The sequence below is a fragment of the Nyctibius grandis genome, chromosome 23 (genome assembly GCF_013368605.1).
Source record: "Nyctibius grandis isolate bNycGra1 chromosome 23, bNycGra1.pri, whole genome shotgun sequence".
Taxonomy (NCBI): domain Eukaryota; kingdom Metazoa; phylum Chordata; class Aves; order Nyctibiiformes; family Nyctibiidae; genus Nyctibius; species Nyctibius grandis.
The window spans coordinates 6,912,741-6,938,616 of record NC_090680.1 but is presented as its reverse complement, the minus strand read 5'-3'; the positions used below and the strand labels follow the sequence as shown (position 1 = coordinate 6,938,616).

Sequence of the window (25,876 nt, the reverse complement as noted above, 5' to 3'; positions counted from 1 at the left end):
TTTTCAATAAATGTACAAATCATTTATTTAAAAGTCAAAACTCAGAGGTACAGACAAAATATTTAAGAAACAATAAATCCAGAAATATAAACACTTATAGAAAATACAGGAACCGTACCAATTTAACACCACCCACCATTCTTCACAGAAAATGGTGAGAGGTAGAAAGACAAATCAATGCCTAATTGTTCTTTTTTCAGATTCTAGTTTAGAGGTAGAAGAATACTACTGTGAAAGACTCAACAAAATTTAGTTCAGTAGAATTATGCTACAAGTGAATTTGGCCCATATAACGAAGGCAGAAAAAGAAGTTTCTTATTGAGAGCTCTTATACAATAACATTTCGCATGGCACTTTCCAAGAGATAAAGCACCTTTCCTGATAAATACTGGTTTATGCTTTTGCAAGTAAAGGATCCTGTGCTTTTTCCATTACTGACATAAAGAAAGCATTTAAAAGTAGACAGAAAGTCCCAACTTCTTGGCAGGCATATAGAATGGAAGTGATTTTAACTTGTCCTAGAAATCCAAACTGGGAAAAAACCCCTGTAAATATTAAAGAACACTTTTTGAAAGACTTCATGAATACTTGATGCTTACTGATTTGGGCGGCACAGTCCTCAAGGGAAAAAAAAAAGTTAATACTACAGGAAAAAAGTCTCTTTTCCACTAGCTGAAAGCAGGGGAACTGAGCAGTTTTTACATTTTATTGTCATTCTGGTGGTCACCACTAAATGCTACAATTCTGTCCTCTTAGGGAAAAGTGTATCTGTGTGAGACACACTGTAACTTCAAGTCCAGTAAAAAGTACCCAGGTAGTCTCAAAGGAATGTATTTTCCATTTTTGTTCATCAAACAACCTGCTACAACTAGAAACTAAGATTTGAGTTCTTCAGACAATATATACAAATTCATAAAACCCAGGAACAATGTGCAAGCTCAATGACACACAACATTATTCAGAATAAAAAAACCCTTGTTTTTTATATACAGACTGGCTGCTAAGTGCATTATTTAAATTGCTGCATGCAAATAAGTAGGATCTATGGTTGTTTAAGGAAGTTAACTATAAACAAAGGGCTTCTGCAATTTAGTTGAACGAGAACTTTCTCAAGTATTTGCTGAAAGATATTTGTGTTTTAGAAGCAACATAATAAAATTTGCAATCTTAATGCCTTCTTGCTTTGTGGTATAAGAACACTTCTGGAGATGTGAATATTATAAAATACCACTCTAGACAGCCAGTTCACAGAGACTCAACTTAAGCATGACCCTGCTGCTTTTAAGGAAATGAAAGCAGAGTTAGGCCAGTGTTCAGTACCTTTTAAAAATCCCATCCTTGCTACGCATACTTTGTTTACAAAATAGCACCACACAGGAACAGCCACCACAAAAACATTAGAGTTGCTGCATTCGTTCAGTTAATTCATTTAAATGACAGTCCTAGGTACTAAAACCAGAGCTGTGACCATTAAGCTCAGTTCATGGCAGAAGGCAGAAGCAGAAGTTTACTTACTGTCATTAATGAGACATTGCCTTGTGTTTTTCTTTTGGTGAAGAAGTTATCTAACAGAGAGGAATCAATACAATCCAAATACTTTAAAAAAACCCTTGAAATATAAAACAACAGGTCTGCTTTCGTGATATTCTTCTCCTTTTCCAAACACTATCTGGAACAGTGTCTATCAAATATTTCATAGAGTAGAAATAATGCATCCTTGATTACATGAAAGATTGAAACGTGTAAACTATAAAAATAACTGGGAGAAAACTGCAATGGTAACACCAACTCTTTCGTGATTGCTGTCACAGACTAAACCTGAAAACACAGCTAAATGCCTTTCCACCTTCCCTCTTGTCCCTACCTTCAGAAAAGCAGGCAAAGGAGTAATTTCTGCCACAGAGTAGCTGAAAGATGTTTCCACGTGTCAACAACCTCATTTGGGGCAAAACTAATTGTGTGGCACAGTTTAAATAGTTAGTCTGAGCTATATTGAGCTGATTATTCTGAAGCAAATTAAAGCAGCGCTTAAACTGTACTCACTGCAGAGCTGACGACGCTGCCTGACAAATAACCACGAGCAACCTCTTCCATCGGCACTGGAGGATCAGCCCAGGACAAAACACAACAGACGAGCTTTCCTTCTACAAAGTACATTCTTGTGTTGAATATGAAGCCTTGCAAAAGGAAAATGCTGGAAGATGTACAACATGAATACAGGAAAATTTCAGACATGGATTTTCAGATATTAAAGCCTTCTGATTCCTTTATGAAACTGCCATCATCTCCAAGGAGCTGTGCATACCTATCGAGGTAAAAGAATATTACATACTGATACAGATAAAGAGTAAGTGTTAAGCCATATATTAAACCGTGGTATTTCCACACCATGGTTCTCCGAGACCTCAGAACAGAGCAAAAGAAGTCATTTTTAAAATATACATCCAGCTTGATCCCTTATTTTTCCACTCTATCCCCCATTATGTGTTTCCCTATATGTATTCTAATGGGCAGGATGAAAATATTTTGTGTATATACAAACTAATTACATTTAACCCTGTAAAAACTAATCCAAAACTTCATTGTTCTTTGTGATTTCTGAATATTTAGGCAACTCATCTAAACATGCAAGATACTTTTCAGAACATCAGCAAAAAAATCGTATTTCACAGCTTCCCCAAAAGAGTAAGATAAAGTTGATTATATGTCAGCACACACTGTGCTGTACTTTCATAAAATCACTTTCAGATATACAGGTTAGGAGTTAAAAAACGTTCACCTAGGCATTAGTTAAAATAAGTCATCTTGTGTTTGCATTTGCAAGCCCTAATAAAAGAGGAAATGTCAAGAAACACCTAGGGCTTCCACGAAAAATTAAGTTTCACCAAGTTTTCCCCCTTTGACACCTCCAAAATTAGTTCCTCCTCTTTCTAATTCTTCAGCAAAAGTGACAATAATACAAAATAGCAAAAAATATATGGTCCCTCAGTGTCAGTAAGTGAAACATTTTTATCCAGACAGTTGTCTAGTTTCTCCCAGGTCTTGCATACACTAATACAGCACTCTGCCACGAAAGAGAACTTACTGTTTTATTACACCGAACCACTGCCTCCAGAGCGTAAGGTCCAACAACTCTTTCACAGACAGAAATAATTTCTCGCTCAAAACCCAAAAAAAGTATCTTTAAAGGTTTACACGAGATTTTTTTTTTTAATATAATGGATCGACAGTCAAAGAGCCAAATCCTATGAACTGTGGAGATCTCCAAGCATGGCAGATTTAAAGCCAAGCTGAGAACCTTCGGAGGACAAGGGTACGATCACGTAGCCTACACACTTCTTTGCACAGTTAATTAGATCGTGTGATTACATTAATGCACCTGTACCACTGTCAATACCCAAGCACACTCGTGCTCCAAGATCTAATTATGAATATGGTTATGCTACATCTGTGCTGTAACTAGACTGAGTTAGTACCACAGCGTATTAAGAATCTACCACTTCAGTTCCTGGTTTTGTTTGTTTTATTTTGTTTTTTAAATGTTCTCATGTATGCAAGGCACAGTCAAATGTCAGTTTGACTGTAATGACAGCTCTTTTGAGAAGTTAGTGCCCTAGAACTGATTTTTTTGGGGGGTGAGGAAAAAAAAAAGAGATGATGGCTACTCTATACACAGAGGCAAGCTTTATTCTTCCAAGGTGAATTTCACCACTGGGCAGATGGCTGGTACAAGTCCAATACACCATTTATGTTTTAAATAAAGGCTATTTTGAGGCCTCAAGCGGATACTGGTCTCAAGGCAAACTCCTGACTAGGGGTAAATTTCAGCTCAGAACCTAAAGTAGACAAGCAACCAAAGCTTTTACAAAAATTAAATTATTTTACATGGTAACATGGCCATAAGAGCCACTTTAAAAGAGCCCTAGTTGATTTTAACACCACCATAGCACCAGAAGTTAACATGTGGATTCAGAAAATTATAATATGCATGTGTATTTATATCTGAGAAGTTAACATTAGCAAACTCCTGAAAAACTGGCCTTCCAGTGCACATTGCAAGATGCAGTACTAGCAAACTGAACTGACCCCTAGAAGTCACAACGTCAGCTTTTATTTTACCAGTGTCCATCACATATCGCATGGCAAAACAGATTTCCCTTGCCACTTTGCACTACACTATGAATCCTTATCTTTTTCCATTAAAAAAAACAACATAGCAATGGCCAGGCAAGGTACAAACCCTATTGCTTGGCCAGTGTTTAAGTGGAAGGCATAGCCTAGGTAACTTAGCACATTGGCCAGCAGGGAAGAAATACAGCTTTTTATCCCTGTCTAATTAGAACATCAAACACTGGACAGAGAACAAACAAAAAACCCAACAAGGATGTCAAGAAATAGTTTTAAGTCATGGCATTTGCTTTTAATATTTATACCTGGTGATAGAAGCAGTTGTGATCCATCAAACACACTGATGTCTTGAAAGCCATGCAGGTCCAAATCCCACAACGACATTAGCATCCTTGTGGAGACAAAGGATAGGTCACCAAGTCTGCTGCTGTAACCCAGCAGTGCAGTCCTGGAAACAGTGTTTCCAAATCACATGCCCTTTTGAAATTCTTATTTAGGAAAGGCTGCTACTGGTTCCACTTGGAGTCTTACCTGAGAAAGCAGGGAAATTCAACCCCAGGGCAAACAAAGGTCACAGTCTGTCTGAAGCTCCCTAAGGTCTGAATCCTGTAAGTCCTTGTTTCAGTGTGTATGTAAATGATCTAATTTCTAGCCAGCAGCTTCAAGTAAGTGACAAAAAGTAGTCACTGACTTGGACACTGGTTTCATGGAATGCATCTTTGAAACACTGATGAAATTACCCTTGTCAAAGTCAAAAGAAGCCTGAAAGGCAACTGCTTTCATCTTCCTCATCGGGCTGTGTCCATACACGCACATGCTGCCTGTACTGGCTCTGTTTCTTCCCATATCGTTTCCTTCTGTTTGCAAAGTAAGAACTCAATCCTGCCTTCCAGAAAAAAATTCAAAAGTCTTAACTAACACACTCACTGAAGCGAACTTACAGCAAACACCCGCCCCCCAACACACCCAGTCTTCAGAATTAGTTCAACGAAAGCCAGTTATTGGGATATCAGTTTTATGTTTGAAAATAAAGTGCATCATGACTGTCACTGAGCACTTTGCTGATTTCAGGTTAGCATAGTGTCAGTCCTCTGCAACATCAATAAAATATTAAATAAAACATAAATTGGTAACATGAGTCAAAATCTGAAACAGCACACATGAAAAATAAGTTTTGTATGAATGGCAAGAAGAAAGAGAAAGGAAAGTGAAATGGAATCCCTAGTCCTGTGTGGAACTGAGCCTACTATACAGCTATCCCAACATGCAGCATCTGAAACGAAGAATCGCAGTCTGTTTGCTTCCCTTTTACCATTCCTGAATTCAGTTTGCAGCTTTCAGGTGTCTGACTGATTTCACCTTGGGCAGGTGAAGATGTATCTTGAGGCAGATCTACAGAGACAGCGTCAGATGAAAAATCTTGGCTTTCTGCTGCAACAGCCATTGGTGGCCAGCTACCCTCTGTTTCATCAAGGCAATCTGTCCCTTCACCAGCCTCTTCCAGCTGCTGAACAGTTTTCAAATACTGCTGCATTAGTCTGTTGTCCTGCTCGTTACTAGAGCTCTCTTGACTTTCCTCACATTCTCCATGGCCATCCTCTACATCTGAAGAATACACTGAAACAGAATTGTCACATTGTTTGACACTTTCCACAGAAAGAAAGCGCTCGGTTCCTTCTGTTAAACTCTTCTCAGAGCTACACAAGTCACCGTCATGATTCTGGTCAGTCATGGAAGAATGAAAACCAGAATCTGGGAACTGCAAAGGCTTTTCCTGAAGAACATCACTAGCTGGAACTAACAAAGCAGAACTAACATCTGGTGGGGTTCCTTGCTCAAGTGTGGATGATCGAATAGATGGTTCAGGTGGACAGAAAGTACTGGCTGAAGGGATCCCAGGTTGCCAAGTGGCACCTAAATTTTGTGTCACTGAAAGCTGCCATTGTTGAAGGGATTTAACCTGTAAAGCAGACAGAATTTTATTATGAAATGCAATTAAGAAAGTACTTTGATTTCTAGAGTATTTCTTGCAACCAGCAACAAAGCTCTAGTATAAAATTTATGACCTAGTGAACTAACAAAAGATTTGCTATACCTTTAGAGAAAATATATTCTTCCCACTGTTAAATAATGGCTTTTAAACCTAGATGCCCAACACTGACAGAGCACACAAGCCTCTCAGTTCAAGTACCTGAAGAAAAAGGAATCTCCTCTTACAAACAGAAAAGATAGGGAACCTTTATGAAATAACCCATGCTTAATAGTCTTATTTTTGGAAGAATAGCTTATTAAAAGATGTATTAATAACTTTTCTACTTTAGAAATTAATTGCTTACAAGCAACATAGCTTGACACCTTTTCATTTGCCCTGGGCATCTAGCAGTCACATCGTTGTTCACAATTCTGCTACATTTATTTAGCTTCCCTTGCATTTTGTCCTCCTCTTCACATCAGGCTATAATTTAGCCTTTTGTAACAAAACCAGTGTTATGGTGCTAACACTTCTGAATGTTATTTTCCCTTCTGAATGTTATTTTCCCCCAGAATACCAGTATAGCAAACAACACTGCAATTAGATTCTAATAAGCCACCTAAGTCATCACTGGAAAAAAAATGAACCATATTGCCTGTCTCTTCAGGATGTACAGTATGAAATAATGCCTTTCAAATTCATACGTAAGCAGAAGAATGAGAGGACTAAAACTGTTTACCTGGTTCCAAAGAAATTTGACAGCTTCCTCCTGTACAAGCCTCTGAATCTTATCTTCCTCTCTTTCTTTTCTTAGTCTGCAAGAACACACGTTCAAATTTATGCAGCTTAAAGAAGCAACATTTGGGTAACGAGATCAACAAGAATACATAAAAATGCCTACTTGGGTAACAGCACTCTTGAAAGATACAACAGAGCCTAACACTACGACATCACTGCAGTCTGGCTTGCCATCAAGATCCAGCTGCTGACTTCAAGGTTTTTTTTCAGTTACATTAAGATTCCGCTTCCTTTTGCTGCAGCACATTTATTGACTTGCTAGTACTTTAAGTGTCTTTTTGTAAACTGAACCTAAGCTCTTCATTTTAACTACACAGGCTTCTTTTTCCTGCACAAAAAAACCCCGCACAAAATAGTGCTTCTTCATTTCAAATTATGCTCTCCCCAACTGATATCACTTGGATGTAGGTACGATGTGTATGCACTGGGAGTTTCTAGAGGTTCACTGAGGGCTCAGCTTGATTCACAGAACTTTTGGCACTTGTGATAGTAAAGCAAAAGAGCCTGTCAGACTGCCAGCTTCCAGGCTGATCCAGAAAGATATTAACTAAATCTGCAATTTATATCTTACAAATTGAGGAACTTTTGATTCCAAACATGGATTCATAGGATCAAAAAAAAAAACAGAACCAAGCAGAGAATCGCATTTTAAAATTGTGTCATGCAAGGCAGGAATGATACTCAATATGGACAGTTCATTTATAGACTTTAATTGCTTGGAGACAAGGAAAAAAAGAAAAAAAATCACACTTAGCAATTTCTATTTCAGTTATGCAGTGAAACATGCAAGTCCTGCTAAAGGAGAAATAGAAAAATGTATTCTAACCCAATCCACTCACAGAAGGCACCCAGAATATGAACAGCTATGTGCATAACTGTGCCTATCTTACAGGAAGAGATCCCCTACTGTAACCACAGCTTTATATTACCAATGCTAGGCTCTACTGTGCGTAGTCATATCAAGACCCATTTACACCTGGTTCTGAAATATCCTGGAACGATGGTTATATTCATTCAGATCTGAAAATACACAGCATGACCTCAACTTACTTTTCTATTTCATCAGTTAAGCAAACGATGTGCTCCTGCATTCTGTTGAGTCGAATTTCATACCGCACTTCCTTGGCTCGGGGATGGTAGTTCCTTGTGTAAAATCCTCTCCAGCAGGCTTGAAGCTTGGTAGCTGCTTTAGTCATTCTTTCCAGTTTAGCTGCACCTTGATGGACAACAGCTAATGAATCAGAACTTTCTTCTGTCATCTGGTCAGGACAGAGAGTTGTAACTCCCAATCCAGCACCTACTGAGGTTCTGTGGCAAGCATGCAGAACTTGGTCTTCAGAGGACGCTGAACTGTTGCTAGTATTAGCAGTCAGGCCAGCTGTCACTGGACCAGAAGGCAACAGCACACTCTCTTTGATATTCTCTTGAGTTTCCACACTTCCCACTGCTCTGTTCGAGCACTCCCTTGTAACACATGAAGCTTCTTGCTTGTTCGCTGCTTCTCCACTATTAACAGCGCTCACACATTCGATCACTGTATCATCACCATCTTCTAGGCCCAAACTGATTCCAGGAGACACTGGAGACAATCCTGAAGCAACTGGCATGAAAGTAGATTCTGAGGATAAAAGGCTGCTGTTTAGTTTGTCTTCATCTGTCTGTATATCTTCAAGGTATAGATCCTTGGGAAAACTTCTTTCAAGAAGAAAAGTGTTCTTTAGTGCATAGGAATGATCATCATTTGCACTTGGTCCAACCCAAGAATTCTTCTGGATGACAGGTTCTAGACAGGCAGAAAGCCACATTCAAAAAAAGTGTCATAGTATTTCAATAACAGACCATCTTTTACTTCACAGCGATTCACAATTTGGTTTAGATAGTTAGAACCTGGGGGCGTAAGAAGATCTAAAACGTTAGTAATGATAAGCATTATTTCTATATAACAATAAGGACAATAACTACTTATAACAGTAATATCCACAAACTTTGCAAATATTGAGTGCAGTAAATTGCACAAACTGCCTCCCCCTGGAGAAGTTACAGTTTTATCAGATGGAAAAGTTGAAGTAATAACACTTTAGTTTATTGGATTGGGTTTTTCACCTAACAATCTTACTAGCAATTCAATACATGAATAAGCATGGAATGTATTTTTAGAAAACAAAGTATAACTTCAGTCAAAAATCTCCCAAAATCAATAGAATAAAATAACAACAGGACCTTGTTCTGAAATTCTCTCCATGAAGTTAATATTTATTTCCACAGGTTAGATCAGAGGTGCAGATTAGCTTCTTACCACTTTCAAGAACTATCTGTGGTGGCTGGGCTGGACTGCTGTGTCCACAAGTAACTGGTGATGTTTTGTTGGGAGTAGAAGATGCAGGTGGTCCTTCGTTTTGGTTTTCGTGCATCAGCTGCCTCTGGTGGAGCCTAAGCACAGAGTTCCAACAGATTTTATACTTCTTTTAAACTGTTTTGGTACAGAAGACATCTAAAAGAAACTGTCAACTACTTTAAAGGAAACAAGTGATCAAACCATTCTAAAGAAGAGTCTAGTTATGCAGATCCCTACACCTACAAGACACTAACAGGACTACTCACAAAGCAGGGGATTGCACAGACTGCTCCTGTTCCCCTTCCTCCTGCCCCTTTTTCTTTATTACATGTACATTTATCAAAAAAAAAGAAAAAACCCAGCACACAATTCTGACTATAGACTGAAACCCACAAAGTATTTCTACACCCAAAGGAGATATGCAGATATTGTAAGTGTCTACTGCAGGGTACATTATGCTTGGATGCACAGAGGGGTTTAAGGAATGGAGGGAGTGTGTCTTTTGCATTCGAAAAAGACTGAACCACGGAAAGGGCATCCCCGTTACTGAAGGGATGAAATCCTAAAACAAATCAACAAACATGGCCACAAACATAATCATCCTTTACAAACTGTGAAAACACACAGGTTGTTTCAGCCCAGCTAAATTCAAAGATCATGAGCTAGAGGTCAGAAAGTCAAACTGCCTTAAATATCATGTATGTGTGTGCATAATATTTTTATGGGTGGGGATTTGGGGGGCTCGTTTCTTTGTTGAGGGTTGGGGTCTGTTTTTTGTTTTGTTTGTGTTTTTTTTTTTTATTTTTAAAGAGTTATATTTCGCAAGATAATTTCCTGAATTTTTCCCAGAAACATCATGTGAATGTCAGAGCACTCAGTTGGACATTCCAATGTCAATATGGTTTTATTTCTATAATTTCTCCTGGAGATCAATCTACACTGACAAAGTATGCAGTAGCTCCTTCCAGATGCTTCCAAGGTTCCAGCCCTTTTGATGAGATGCCACCCTTCTGCTTACCACAACGCTTTTGTTGCCCAACTTTCTACCCACACTATGCCACTTACGTAGCCTGCTCCTTTGAGCTGAGTCTTCTGCTCTGATCTTTCTGCAAAAAAGTTTGTCAATAGGTCCTGGGGAATAGAGATACCTGTATTGTTATGTTTTCTGGCTTTTAATCCCAATTAGTTCATCTTTTCAAGGGAGGAAAGCACACCATGGTAACTCTCCTCATCTACTTGCATAGACCTTAGCAAAACAGCTACTGCTGGCAGAACCAGCAGGCTCTAGAGAGGCCTCTGCTGACAGACCCGAGGTGCCAGATACAGAGATCATCAAGTGCATCCCTGGGAACAGTGTCCCTCAAAGGACAACCTTAACTTTAAAACCAAGAAAGAACATGCTAATAACAACAAAATGACTAATATACCAGTGTACCACAATAATCTTCATTTACAACTAGAACAAAAGTTAATCTAAGCTCCTTTTCGAGGTTTTCCTCACTTTCTCCACAGCAAAACAATCTCAGTAGGTAGTTTGTTTATTTTAATCACAGTCTTCACAGAAGTCACCTTCAATGTCCTACAGAGCATAGACTAAAAAAATATAGAGAATTTGCCCCTAGATGGCCCAGCAAGCAGGAAAACACTCCAGCTGCTGCTGCTGTCTTGCCTCTCATTCCCCTCTCGGACACATCCTGTACCTCCATTACTCTGCCCATCTCTAGCCCTCACTGTTGCTTTGAAATACTTAAAAGGAAATCTTATTATATCTAACACATAATAAGACATATAATTATGTTCTCGATTACATTCTCTAACAGAGAAACAAGAAGTTCTCACCTTTGCTTACTCAGTATTTTTTCCAGTTTGGCATCCTCTTCAGTCTGGAGACTGTACGTAGATATAAGAGGACAAACAGTAGCCAAGTACTGGACTAGTTGAACGTGCTGCCCAGGTCGATATGACCTTCCTTTCCCTTGACTGTAGAGCCATTCTGCTTTCAAACTGTTAGGAAGATAGAAAATGGTCACCATTACTGCATGGCATAAAACCCCTAACTCTCCTTTGATTACTGTTCTTCTAGTGGGTATGTAAGAGCTGATCTACAAATCTAATCAAAACTTGGAACATGCGCAGTGCCCAGAGGAACTGGGAATTTCATTACCAAAATGATGAATAAAGTATTCCCTCGCATAAGCATCAATGAAACAAAAAAACCCTCTGACCAAAACTGTGCAGTCTTTGCTTTATCTGTGTGTAGTCTTTGAGCACTGAAAACACATTTGTGTCAATGAATTTATCAGCAAAGCTTTCACAGAACAGAAAAGTTCACACAAACGTGCAGAATAAGCAGAGAGAGCAAAGCCTGCTGAAAGTATTCAACAACTGAAATCTGTTTTTAAGTTAAATGCTCTTCAGTCTGAGAACTTTTAATCTAATATATCTATATATAATAATACAGTTAACACAGAAAACCCCATTCGCCATGAAAAAAGTTTCTAGAATTCTTATGGGCAACGTTTTGGGAAAGTGATAATATGTTATGGTGAAACAGAAACAGAATTGGTTTACCCTTAACCAAAAAGGCAGCTTTTTATTTTAGTAACAGGGAAAATAAAGACATTGATGTCCTGGAATATGTTAATGTATTGGACTGGAATGTGTTTATACTGGACAATATTTATGGTTGGACTGTTCTGATGTCAAGAACTTTAAGAAGACATCTCTGCTGTCACACAGATATCATAGTGATATAATGACCACAATGATACAGTAACAAGTGATTTGAGCAAAATAGTATTTGAATAGTTGATATAGAAAATTCCAAATATTGAAATGCACATGCAAATCAGGCCCTTTATAAAAGGGCACATTCGAGCTTCCCCCGAGATAATAGCTTTAAGATCTGTTGACTGTCGTATTCTGCAAAGTCAAATAAGCTGTAAGCTTGGAAGAGGTACAGGACATTGATAAATTGCTACCACAGTTTGGCTTTGTAAACGTGCTACTGTGGGTCGAGTAACAAAACAAAAGCTTAACTTCATACTTCTACTTAAATAAACTTGTGATCTTACCTAATAATTACAGTGTAACAGATGAAAACTTTAGTAAACGCAACAATGTTAATTGGCCTGTGTCTCAAACAGCCATTAGCAAGACAAACAGATTTTCAGATCATTAGCACGTTTCCATTTTTTAATTATATAAAAATGCAATTTCAGCTTAGCCAGACTTTATTTAATTTTAGAGATTTAATACTATTATGTCACCTTTCCTTCTGCGAAATCACATATCCATCAAGAACTTTAAGGTTCAGACACCAGCTGACAATATAGGGCCTGTAGTCAAAGCCAGGAATAGAAGGTGTGGCCATCACACAAGGATTGTTCATAATTGACAACTGTTCCAGCTGACGAAGAGAGGCCAGGAAAGAAACCTTGAGAAAACAAGATCTATTTGTTAACTGAACAGAACCCATTAAATGCTTACAGACCATATCACATTTCTCCTGTTACAGCTAGACATCTCACACAAAACAACATAACTACAAATACACTGAAAATCACATTTTCTTTTTGAATATGAACATCTTCAAAGGACCTTCTATCAACTACTGCCATTTTCCCATTAATTCTCCTGTAAGTACTATAGCCCTTGGAAAGCATTAGCTTCTCTTAAAATCTGGGAATGGGGCTTTTACGTATAGGGAGATATAGTATTTCTATGATTCCCGTTCACTACAACAGGCATTGAGATTTTAACCAAAAGAAATGGCAAGCTAAAAAGCTGGAGAAACACTGTCCTGTTTTGAAGAGAAATGTTTTACCAAAATAAGATTTTTCTTCCAAGGTGGAAGTCCAATTGACAGTTTTGGCTGCTACGTGTATTTCCAAAAACCAAATCAAAACAAAGGCAAAAATCACAGGCAGAATATTTGTTTCTCTTATGTGGTGTTTGAGAAATAGATAAAATAAGACATGGGCCAAAACATTCGGTTGCAACAAGCACAATTCAAACCTCTGTTCTAAACACAGCAGCTGCAGAAGCCCTCTGCAGCAGTTAATCAGCTCAGTTTTCAACCTTCAGACAATCCCAAAAAGCTCTCTATGACTTTAATCCTCAAAGTATACTTCTGACATCCTTGAGTAATATAAAAACATAAAATAAGGCAAAGTTTCTTTCAAGGACAAATTTTAAAAGGTATCACCTAGCTTGTGCAGCTAATGCAAGTATAGTTATTACATATAAACTATTAAAAGTTACTTCTATCAATATGGGTTGTTGCAAAGAACAGAGCCTGTTTTCAGCTACATCCTCAAAAGAATTATCCAACTATCTGCCTTCAGTTTACCTAAAGGCAAGGTGATATATCTTCTATCTCTTACCTCATTTAAGTCTCTGATTTCGTTTTCTGCCAAAGAAAAAACAGTCAGATTCTGAGGTAGGCAAACAGGGGCAGTGCGAAGTGAAGTTATAACATTTCCATGTAGCAACAGAGTCTAGAAAATAAAAATATAGTGATGAAATGTATGTTTGATCAAAATCCCCATGTTTTTGTTCAGGCAATATTTGCACAATGCACACAAAAGAACTATACTTAGTATCAACAAAATTATTTTTGTTTATTCCAGCAGGGGAAAACTAATTTTTATATTTCAGAGCAAAATCTTCTCATTTTAAAATGCAGAACTGAAGTATACTCACAAAATTACAAAAAATGTTTTTGGAAACATTTTTTCCCTACAGTGTTCATGCTGAAAGAGTTAACACCATGTTTTGTCTTGATTCATGACATGAGACAAGAGAACTGAGAGCTATGAACCAGATCTCACCATGTTATCTTTATCAAAATCATTAGAGTGGTTATAGAAAAATCACTGCCTCAGTTCCTGCAACTTGAAAACAAGGAAAAGAATTCTTAATAGTGCTTAATTAAAATGCTTTAAGAGCTAGTGTTTTAACAATGAATGTTTTAAAAGGTGGCTTAAAGAAATTTGCTTTGAAAATTGCTAAGAATGTAACAAAATCAGAGATAAAATAGCACCTACCTTCAGTGCTGTAAGCTTGGAGAGGTCGCCTAATTGAGCTATGTTATTGTCTGACAAATCAAGATGCTGAAGAGCTAGACAGGAATGGATTTGTTCAATGGCCTACAAAAATAAAGAAGTCAATTACTCACAGTAATTCTTTTTTAGTCACTAAATAAAACCAGGCATCAATAATTAGAAGTTATTTTGAAAGCTAAAAAACACCAGGTAAGTAACCCAAAACGAAAACCATGTTTTTACACAGTTCCATTTTAAAGATGATAATTCTTTTCCTATTTCAGGGACTATTTCCCAATTCTCATTACATTTTGATATCAAACCTTTTATTTTCTTCCTAGACAATTCTTGACCAAAAGTTGCCCTCTTCTGTTTCACAAACCAGTAGACACAAAACTTTAACACTTGTTTCAGTCAACATCAGAAACATTATTCTGGTTTCTTTGCAGCATTTTCCATATTCCTACAACACTAGATTCTGGAAAATGTATAATGACTGAATACTTTACCTTAAGATTATTTCCTGCCAAGTTCAGCCATTCCAGGTGCACCAAATCCTTCAGCCCTTCCACATACCCAATACTATTATGAGGCAAGTTTAGCACCCGGAGCTTAGTCAGTTTTGCTACACCCATCATTCGCACCAAACGATTGTTGGCCACAGAAAGCTGCAGATGGACACACAAATGAAAGAAACAGTTTTAAGTAAACTGCACAGACAGAACAGGCTTTTATTTTTAGTGGTTAAAAATCTAATCCAACAGGAACTACTTCAATATATGTATTCTATTTTCAAGCAAATAACAGAGATACAAAAAAACTGCAAGAGCCAAGAAAAAAATTACTGATGAAAGAAAGTAGTCTTTACAACTTTGGAGGAAATCTTCCTCCTAGCAACAGCTAAATAAAGGAGAACAAATGAGGATTCGTGTCATATGAAATAAGATTTTAAAATCAAAATTGCCAAATCATTGTGCAAATTGTTGCACCATTCCTCATGTAAAATCATACTTACTGTCAACATGGCAGAGGACAAAATATATTTCAGATAATTCCCAAAAAGGTCTTGTGCTAACAGGACTGTAAATCATGAACTTTTGAAAGGATAACTCCTGATTAGACATACACATTAATAACATGACCACCAAGCTGGCAGGCTGGTGAAGGTTTGTTGTAGCAACAAACCCTACCTCTCCTATCTCAGTTTAGCGTGTCTCTAGAAGCTGTTAGGTGACTTCAAGTCTATCTGGAGGCACTTTAATTAACATGGACTTGTACAGCTTTGCCATGGAGGAATTAATACTCTGATTTTTGCAAGCACCATGCACATACTTCACATTGTTATCACCAATACCCTCAGGAACTTAAATGGACTGCTGCTAGTATTAAAATTAAGGATAAGCACTAGCAACACCAGGGCCTACATGAATCGATCTGTTAACAAGACTACACAGATCCCTCCCACTTCAATTTTTTATTTGCTATTTCTGTTTTAACCTAATGCACATGGCTTTTTTCTTCTTGCAAATTAAGGCTACGAACCCTCTTCCTTTGTGAAGAGTTGTGAAACCCAGAGAGTCCTGCCTGTTTTACCTTTCCTCTGTGTAATTGTAAACATGCAAAGTTACTTTTAAGGTTACAAAGCTCAAGTATTAAAAAGCTAACAAGCACCAAAATTTGGGTTTTCAGTGACTTTTCTAAGTGTTTTCATGACACTCATCCCATTAACATCTATTCAGTTCATTTTTAGTTACCTAGGTAACTAGCAAAACAGCCTCCCCCGCTACCAACTGTAGAGCTACACTGAAAACAAAGCTTTCTATTTTAGTTAGCCATCATTTATTTTTCTATGAGGACAGTAACTGCTAACTTACTTCAATTACAGAATATGGCCTTAAATCAGAAGTATTTTAATTACCATCACAGTATCATTACTTCACAGCAAATTCAAGTCAAGCAACACTGACCTGCATCAGATTCCTGCATTTCTCCAAGTGTTCCAGTTTAATTATCTGGTTTTTGTCCAGAATCAGAGTGTGAGTATCAGCATCACAGGGTAAGGCTGGACACAGTTTTTGCAGTCCTCGACCTGACCAGTTGACTACCAAACCTTAGAAGGAAAAAAAAAAAAAAACACAACCCCAAAGTCAACACTTTATATGCAAAAACACATATTGAAAAAGCAAAGCAAGATAAGCAGATTTGTTTTATAATGCATGTAGCTAATTTGCAAATACAAATTAACTTACTTTTCCACATACAACTGAAGCAAATTACTTCAGACCAAGCACACTAGAATAACTGATCCAGATACTGGAAGATCTGGATTCCAGGCCCTGACCCAATAAAGAATTCTGGTGCAATTCTGGGAAAGTCAGTAACAGATCATCTGAAGTGGGAAGCGGAGCAAAATTCCTGTAGGTAAATTTAAACGTGCGATCCTTAAAACCCCAAATTTCAAAAGTCCCTAAATTTTTCAATTCTTCAAAGATTTCAAGTTTTGAGCAGCTTAACAACTACCTATCTATGTGTAGGACTATCTAAATTCCTGCTTATAGGCAAACCCACACACACCTAGCACACACCTGCAGGATCACACTCCGCACATAACAGCAACCATACCTGTCACTAAAGAAAAAAAAAATTAAAAAGGGAGGGGCCTCGAAAAAGGGTAAGTAGCATCCACCCTGTCATCAGGCAGAATGTGGGAAACCTGATGAGGATGCAAACCTACAAACTTCATGCTCCTGGAGAGTTCCATCCTGCTAAAATATTTGAAGATTAGGGCACTTAACTCATAAATATGAAATGCCCATGCAATAGTTCTCAGCCTGAGGAAAAGAAATAAGTCCTCTAAAAGCTAGACCATTGAATAGAAGCAGCAGCTTTCTCTTTTTCCTTTCTCTCTCTCTCTCCCTCTTTGTGCTTCAAAGGAAAAATAATATTAGCCTACGCCATTTTTTTAAAAGGTCAGTCTAGGTACAAAACTCAACACAGAGGTTTCAGCCTGTAAAACCAAAACTGACACTTCTCTGTTGTCAGAAGTTGAATGCTTAAACTTCAGAGAAGAAATAAATTTAAGATTCAACCCTCCCTTTAAAATTTCCTATCAGATCTGTTAAGAGATGCTTCCTCTTAGCAGCCTGGCTGCTGCAAAACCTCATCTTAAGTATTAAACTTATTGGGTAGGGAATGTGTCTAATTCAGAGCCAAAGAACCACTCCAGGACTTCACTGGCCAAATCCTTCAGTGCATCTCACCTTAGGATTTTGGTACTTGTGTCCCTAAATTGTATTGATAGGCTCAATGTTACACGCTGCAGCAAAGTCAGAACAAAGAACCCATTCGTACAGCCACACTACAGTACAAGTGACATTTGGGCAGGAGCAAACTGCACATAGGCTAGCATATCATTTAATTAATGGACCACACAATTAAAATGTTACTATATAAAGTTAAGAGGAAAACATTTGCCACCTATAGGGAACTTGAATCACTGGGTACCCATGGTGGCACCTGCTAATAATAATTTTCATATATTAAGCCTCTGCTGCATGTTTTACATGCACACACCATTGCAGTGCTTGCTCATATGCTCAGTAAATAACGCTGCCTTTTTCAGCAGCATGTTCCAGAATAATGTTCTTACCCTAACATGCACTATATATTATTATTCTTACAGTTTGCAGGCTTTTAGGGTTCAGTTATGCTAAGGATGGAGACAAATATTTTTGGTGTACCATTCTGTCAGCTACAGAATATGCTCTTCTAAGAAGCATCTCTGATGACATCTACTACATTTCAATTGCTTCTCAAACCCACAGCCACCCTGAAGAGCTCTGAAGAGCAACAACGCAGAGCCAGCAGTACCAGACACACTCCCACCTTTGGATGTTCAGGGAGAAGGTACTGTGTGTTTCTCACTTAAGTAGCCACTTCTGCAACCACTTGGTCACTTTAACTAAACGGAGAAATTTTGCACCTCCCCGTTTATTTAAGGGCTTGTTACAAAATTTTGCAACTGGCCCATGCTGACTGAGGAGAGAGGCTAGGACACACAGTAGAATTACAAGAGTAACCCTTTTATTCATGCCCAAGCTGTCCCATTCAAACAGGGTCACCCAGAATGTGGATTTACACATGGTTCTTATACCTTCCAAGCATTCATGTACAACATGATTTGACTAACTGCTACTTAACAAACACTACCATTTGCAAATAAACTATATTTCTACGGCGTCATCACACACTTGCTTCTCTGTTGATCTAGACATCCCTGGAGCCAGTCTTGGTATAGTTACTTATCTATGATGTCAGACAACGGGAGGGTTTCACAGAGGTGTTAGAGGAGCTGGGATGCTGGCGCTCAGTTGTCCAGGGGTATCCTTTGTGGGTAGCTTTAACATTCAGAGAAGCAAAGGTCCCTGTTTCAAGGGAGTCTGTCCTTCTCCTTGCAATGAGCTGGGGTCCTTTACTTTGCTTGCTTAAGCATAACCATTCAAAATACAGCGTGAACTATATCTATCTCTTAAGAAAGTTAACACGATTTCATACTATGAAGACTCACTGGCATAACACTTTGGCAATGAGATTTTCTTAACAAGCTCTCTGTACCCAGGAAAACGTTTCGGAATTGCTTCTTACTCATTTGGCAGCTATGTACATTAACGGACCCCGTCAGCTCACAAGCTTTGCTCAGGCCTCTGCTCGCTCACTGAGCCCCTCAGCCTTCAAAGCCAGACTTGCACTATTGTAACGCACCGTCCTCTCGGACACAGCTGCAGGAAGCAAGAAAATGCACCCTCGGAGGAGACGCCGCCCCCCAAGACCTCTCTGCCCTCCACTGTAGGATAAAAGGCCTTATTGCAGCTCCTGGCCCACCTTCTACGAGGCTGCGAGCAAACCCCTCCGTAGGGGCCCGGGCCCCGGCAGGACGGACAGCCCCTCTCCGCGCCCCCACGCCCAGAGCCAAACCCTCAGGGCGGGCTGCCCGAGGCCCGTCTCCTCGCCCCGCGCTGCCCTGACCGCTTCCAGCCCCACCCGGGGCCCTCAGGCACCGGCCGCAGGAGCGCGGCGAGCGAAGAGGGGGGCAGCCGAGCCGCCCCCTCGCCCCCGAAAGGAGGGTGCGCCCTCGCCTCCCCAGTGCCGCCCCAGCTCCCCCTCAGCGAGTCCCCCCGCGCCCCACACCAAGGGCCGCGGGGGCTTCCGGGACTTGCGGTCCGACCCCCGCGGCGGCCGCAGGGCCCGCCCGGCACTACAGCTCCCACGGTGCGCTGCGCGCCCCCGCCGCGCACAACGGAGACCCAGACAAACCCCCACCGGCCCCAACACCTGCAACCCGGCCGCGCAGCTCCCGGTAGGCTCGCTGCCTCCGGTGCTCCCCTTACCCCCTCCAGCCGGCGAGGCGGCCTCGGTCCTCCCCGCAACCGCCGCCGCCATGCTTCCCGCTTCCCAACGCTGCCAGGCAACCGAGCGCCGGAGGCCGATTGGCCGCCTTGCTCCGCAACGGGAAAATTGGGTCTTTTATGCTCGGTATGACGGAAGGTCCCGCGTGTGGAGCCGCGCGGTGGGACGTTAACCGGCTGGGGGAGAGCCCGGCCGGCACCAGCGCTCCCGCGGTGCCCCCCGCCCGTCCGCCCGCCGCTGCAGCCGGGGCCCTCCCGCTCCCGTCAGCCCCTGCGCGCGGCGCACGGGTCGCCGCTTCCCGTCATGCTCTCTTCCTCTTCGCCCCGGCCGCCGACCGCGTCGGAGCTGCCGCCATCATGAAGTAAGAGGGTTGGCGGCTCCCCGCTGCCCCATCCGGGGCCATCCGCCGCGGGGAGGTCGCCAGAGGGCCGCGCCTCCCTCCTCCTCTCTCCCCTAACTCTTCTCTCCCGCGCAGGGTCGAGCTGTGCAGCTTTAGCGGGTACAAGATCTACCCAGGCCATGGGCGCCGCTACGCCCGCACCGACGGCAAGGTGAGGCCTGGGCGAGCCCAGTCGCCGTGCCGGGCGGCAGGGGCTGACAGGAGCGGGCCGTGCAGAGGGGGGAGGGCGGTGAGCCTGACAGGGAGGGCCCGGCGCGGTGCCGGGGGAAGCGGAGGCCTCGCACTGAAGGCGCAGTGGGGAGCTCGGTGTGGGCCGGGGTCTCCGGTGGCGTCGCTGTGGCGTCTGCCTGGAACACTGGTCTTGAGCGGTATGAGAACAGCATCGCCGTGCTTGCGTCGGTGTACAGATGTCACGGCTGCCGTCCGACCTGGTCCGCGGGAGAACCGTGCCTGTGCTGTGGCTTGGGATTTGGAGTGGGGCTTCAGGTTCTGCTTTGGGAAGGATGTTAACGAGTCTGGTTTAAAGTACCAAAGTTCTGTAGAAAATGCTCTTTAGGCTTACTGATCTAATGCTGAGATTCGCTGATGCAAACAACTGGACTTGCAAATAATTGGGGTACGGATCACTGCGATAAAATAGGGAGGAGAGCCCTTTCAGGTCACCATATCTCATACAGGTAGGACTGTCATAAACAGAAATACATTATTCATCTATAAAAGGAGGGTTTGGGCTTTGCGTATCTCAGTACAGTAGTCCTGCTGTCCAGAATCTCCTGGGAAATGATAGCTAAGTAAATGGACTGCTTCAATCCTCAGGTGGTCTCCTGGCAATTTGTTTATACTTCAGATTTAATTGTATGGCTAATAATAAATCAGCAAGGTTAGTGTAACTATGCAGGAAGGAATTGTGTGGAGTATTGGTCTCTGTGTGTTCCTTGTGCAAAGTTTTGACTCTCTTACACATAGAGGAAGCACATAGTTGTTGAGCACAGACACTCGAGAAGTGTGATGCTGGATATGGCTGTTCATGTTGTGCCTAGAATACAGTGCAGCAGTGGATGCAAGTGGTAGTTTCTGCTTTCCTCAGCAAAAATAAGCTGCTTCGTTGTGTTACGAAAACAAAAACTGTAACATTGGACTTTATTGTGAGAACTAAATTAGGCCTGGAAAATCCTTATAATGGAACACCTTGTAGGACATCAGTTTAATCGATGGAACAAAATTCCAACTTTACATTTTTTAAATTATGTTCTAAAATCTTGGCTTGTCAGAGCTGTGTAAAGAAATACAAAAGCATCACTGTTGAAAAACACTGAATCAAATAATTACTTGATATGTTAATGTAAGCTGTGATAATGTCTTTCATAGAAGCAAAGCTTACACAAAATACTTTTCCTTTCCCAGGTTTTTCAGTTCTTGAATGCAAAATGTGAGTCTGCATTCCTTTCCAAGAGAAACCCCCGTCAGATCAACTGGACTGTTCTGTACAGGCGTAAACACAAGAAAGGACAGTCAGTAAGTACACGCCAACTAATGCTGCTCTAGAGTTTTCCTCAAAAGATACGGCCTGTTAGAATAGAGGTAACTTGAGTGCACTGGTGTTTAGCAGAAGCATGACCCGTATAACTGGGATGAAGACTGGCCAATAATGGTGAAAATGTGAGTGCATTTACATGAGTTTATATGTTGCTTTATGTTTGAAAGCTAACTGGTTCAGCAAAACCGGTTTATTTCTATTATATCCCTTGCTTTGAGGGCTCACGCAGAACCACGGTAGATTCAGTTGATTTTAATGCTTGTATGAGTGGCATGTGTTTTAAAAAATCAGTTTTGCAGAAGGTGGGTAGTGCTATTTAACATGTAGACTTTCTAAAAGTTTAGACTTGTAAACTTCCTGACTGGTGATAGCATAGAGAGCTGAAAATCTGGTGGATCATATTTCCAAACAGATGACTTGGGGTTTAAAGGGTGGCGGAACTTTTCACGTAACCTTCTTGAAAACTTTGGGCTGTATCTTAGGAGGAGGTCTTTCCTATGTGGTTGTCATTGCGTGAAAAAGGTAAATTAGGAAGGCGTGTAGCATGAGGTATTTTCAGTGCTCTTGCTTAAACTTGCATAGCAAAAGAGCTTTCGGAAAGGCTTATGTATGTGTTACAAGTCAGTGTTTTTACCAGTTTGGAGAAGGAAAGTTGATGTTCGATGGCTTACGCTGCTGCCCAGCACTGTGATCCTGCTTGAAACAGCTGGGAAGTGTCTTTCTTTCAGGACATTCCATCAAAATGGACTTTATCCCTCCCTCCTTTTTTTTCTGGGACTTACAGGACGCTGAACTTCTGACGTTCTTCCAAAATAACCTTTTTTTTCATACCTTGCAAAGGCGAATACATTGTTCTTTTTTAGCTATTTATCTGCTTTGGCAAATGAAGAAATCGGTGATCTCCAAAGCGAGGAGTAAAATTCTACTTCTGTGTACAGTTCTATAACAGCTTCAGTCTTAATAGCAGTGTGTTTCTGTAATTTTCTTTAGCCTTTTATGTAATGTCTTGTGATACTAATTCTCTGTCTTCACCTCCTGCCGTTTTAGGAAGAGGTACAAAAGAAGCGCACGCGTCGTGCTGTGAAGTTTCAGAGAGCGATCACTGGTGCGTCTTTAGCTGAGATTATGGCTAAACGAAATCAGAAGCCTGAAGTGCGAAAGGCGCAGAGGGAACAAGCTATTAGGTGAGAAATCGGAGATCAATGGAGCTATACCAGGCTTTTCAAAGTTTATTAACAATTTTCATACAAGAGCTTAAATTGTAGATGAGCTTTGTGTTTTATAAGCTTTTTTGTGGGTCTGTTTGGAGGTGATACTGTGTACTCTCAGCAAGAGAGAGCAGCAGCAGAGAAGGGTCTCTTCTTGCCCTCTCCCTTTGTGAAAAGACTGCTTTTGTCACCCATGGTTCTGCTGTCTCTGTAGTAGTCTCCCTAGAGGGTACTAAATGCAGAGGATAAACCTGAAATAACGCATTCCTTCCTTGATCTTAGGGAGTTCTTGCAGTGCTGAGATAAACACTGAATGGCAGACACGCGTAACTGTTCCTTGTTTTCTGTGACTTACCAGGGCTGCAAAAGAAGCCAAGAAGGCTAAGCAGGCAACCAAGAAAACGGCTGTTTCTGCTGCAAAGGTGAGGTGCAACAGGTGGAGAGAAATCGTGAAATGGAATGTACCGGGTTGTAACACGACATTCTGTTGCAGCACTTAACTGGAAATGCCCATTTGTGTTTGGAAGAAGCAGTTGCTTACCTGTTTTGATCTGGAAGCACCTTGACCAAACTTCAGTACAAAAGTTAAACATACCCAAGCAGCTGAACAGAATGAACCTTTGTTACAGAAGAAATAAGTCTTACAGTAAAGCAACTTTCTGACCATATGTCAGAGATTCTTGATAGCTAAAAACTCGTCTGGATGTGAAATCTTCACTATCTCAGAACTTGGTGACAACACATTGATGAATGCTAGCATCTATTTCATTATTACTTATGAATTAATACCATATGTTGGCATCATATATGTTGTAGGCTCACAGTGGTATGTGTGTTAACAGTCTGTTAACGTGATTCTGATCTGATAGATTGCAATTCTAATCTGATCTTGATTTAAGTTGCCCAATTTTCGTCAAGAATCTTGAATACACGGGGACACTTTCAGAACTACAGATAAATTGCTTCTCTTTGCTCATACTTTATTATTTCTTTACAGGCTCCTACAAAGGCAGCACCTAAGCAGAAGATTGTGAAACCAGTCAAGGTTTCTGCTCCCCGTGTTGGTGGAAAGCGCTAACTTGCCAAACTGTTGGTCACGCTGAATAAACATCTGGCTAACTTTCATAACTTGTGCCATGTTCTCTTCAGCTGTGGGAGATACATTGAAGGGAATTAATCGATGAAATAACCATGTCTGGTTTTGCAGGCTGAAAAACATTCTCTTGCCATAAAACGTTTGCCTTCTTAGACAATCTGCTGTATTAGCACACATTTCGTACGTCTTTAATGAATGACCCAGGTGGCAGGGAAGACGGGGCTGAGGTTTGAGAAGCTGTTCTTGCCTGAAGGACAAAACAGCACATGAGTACAAGTTCATTCCACATGTACATGAAGTGGCATTAAAAAGAGCTTTCTGAGTGCAGAGATGCAAACTAAAGGGTGTGTGAAGCAGCACCGTCTGTAAGTGACTTCAAAAGGTTAATGTACTTCTTGTGGTGTGGAACACACGTAGCAAGATGTCATACAGGATAAATGGAGAAATAGGTTGAAAGAAGGGAATGGATGGATTCAGGGACCAATGGCTGTTACACAGCGGCTGAGATGCAACTCCTGGGTCAGGAAGTAAAACCATGGATTGCTGGAAGCTCTTGTCAGGAAAAGGATGGCTGTAAAGGTCCTGCCTTGCACCCATTCACTAAGCTAAATGGGTTTCTTGACCCTGCATGGCCATTCTTCTGCAATTACGATCTAATTAGCAGCGCTTGCAACACTGGTAACAGGTTGAATGAGCTTCAAACGCAGCTGATGGTATACATATACTTGAAGCCCATATAGGTTCATATTTAACTGCCAGAATGTAGATAGGGGTTCCCTTAGTAATTGCCCAGCCTCCCACCCCTGGAGGGAGTAGCCATTTGTTAAATGCTTCATGTAAAGTATTCATCTGTCTACTTTATTAATTCCACTGCGTAGACAGTGTGCCCAAACTTTGCCATAGTTTTGATGGACAGCAGTAGTCTTGGCAAAGCAATGTCCTGGCGTACTGGAAGCAGAGGAGAAGACAAAACTTTTCTGGATTGGATACTTCTCCATTTATTGATGCCACATCTTAGTAACTGTTAGCTTTGAGGAGCTCTGAGGGCTTGCTTTGTTATCTTACTAGTGAAGAAAGCAGTTGTCTTGTCGTAGTGTTGCTTCCTGCAGTTCTTTTGGACTTCGATGGCTGTAATGGGCAATTTGAATAATGGGTTATATTTTGAGTTACACCATACTTTGTTTTGGGTTTATTAATAAAATAGATAGAGGTCTGGATGAAGGTTGCAACCCATTTAAAACAGGTCTAGCCTGATTACGTAAGTGGAATTTGTACTATTCTCTTCCAAACAGCTATGCGTTTTGCTGTTAAAAAAAAAAAGCATAGGAGCTACTTATGTTTAGAATTAAATTTAAGCCTTTTAAACTGGTCAACACGCTTGAAAGTAAAGGAGCCAGAAACTGGAGGGCAAAGAGGGGAAGGAAAACTGCTTGATGTTACAGGGAAAATAATTATTAATCATTTAAAACTGACGGCTGAAAACACCACTGGAAGTTACCTATGCTAGTTACAACTATATAAAATCATGATTATATCAGTGTCTTGTATAAAGCACCTGGTACACTGCATGGATGCTTGTGAAAGTTTTCAGCTAAAAAGCTGAAAGTGAACAGGAGCTTTTACAAACAATCTGCTTGGAATACTATTAATGATATATAGAAATTTATTGTCAGATATGACTAATTAATAAGGCTATATTTGTTAATGCTTTGAAGTTTGCAGGCTTTGGCTGCCTGGTGTTACTGCAGAGGTACCCAGAAATCCTTTAAGATACTCTTCCTTGCTCTTATATTAATGAGTTCTGACTGATGTGGTGAGGAAGAGTAAATAACAGCCGCCAGGTTACTCATCTCACAAGCAATGCTTCAAGTGAGTGAGGCAGGCTCTTCAGAGCAGGGTGTTAACCTGGTGTAACTGCACATTATTCAGCTCAAACACGGACATAACGCAA

General features: G+C 40.6%; 2 protein-coding genes across 4 annotated transcripts; one reads left to right on the top strand and one right to left on the bottom strand.

Moving 5' to 3' along the window:
- CEP97 (centrosomal protein 97) lies at positions 1–19,930 on the bottom strand. Of its 3 annotated transcripts, none has more exons than XR_011049667.1 (12): positions 19,666–19,930; positions 16,246–16,388; positions 14,788–14,946; positions 14,282–14,383; positions 13,619–13,732; positions 12,503–12,669; positions 11,073–11,237; positions 9,195–9,328; positions 7,949–8,681; positions 6,840–6,915; positions 4,434–6,088; positions 1–2,305 (listed from the first exon to the last, which is right to left on the bottom strand). XR_011049667.1 is itself a non-coding variant. In XM_068417369.1 (11 exons), exons 1-11 carry the CDS (start codon positions 19,715–19,717, stop codon positions 5,375–5,377), a joined length of 2,559 nt encoding a protein of 852 aa, XP_068273470.1. In that variant the 5' UTR covers positions 19,718–19,930; the 3' UTR covers positions 3,229–5,374. The 3 variants fall into 3 exon arrangements, 1 of the variants encoding a protein (XP_068273470.1); XR_011049668.1 differs by lacking the exon at positions 1–2,305 and having other exon boundaries at positions 3,229–4,519; positions 4,660–6,088; XM_068417369.1 differs by lacking the exon at positions 1–2,305 and having other exon boundaries at positions 3,229–6,088.
- Positions 19,931–19,948: 18 nt separating this feature from the next.
- On the top strand, positions 19,949–23,957 carry RPL24 (ribosomal protein L24). Its single transcript, XM_068417370.1, has 6 exons — positions 19,949–20,045; positions 20,160–20,235; positions 21,489–21,599; positions 22,669–22,805; positions 23,188–23,251; positions 23,827–23,957. The coding sequence occupies exons 1-6, from the start codon at positions 20,041–20,043 to the stop codon at positions 23,905–23,907; spliced, it is 474 nt and encodes a 157-aa protein (XP_068273471.1). The 5' UTR covers positions 19,949–20,040; the 3' UTR covers positions 23,908–23,957.
- The last annotated feature ends 1,919 nt before the right edge of the window (positions 23,958–25,876 follow it).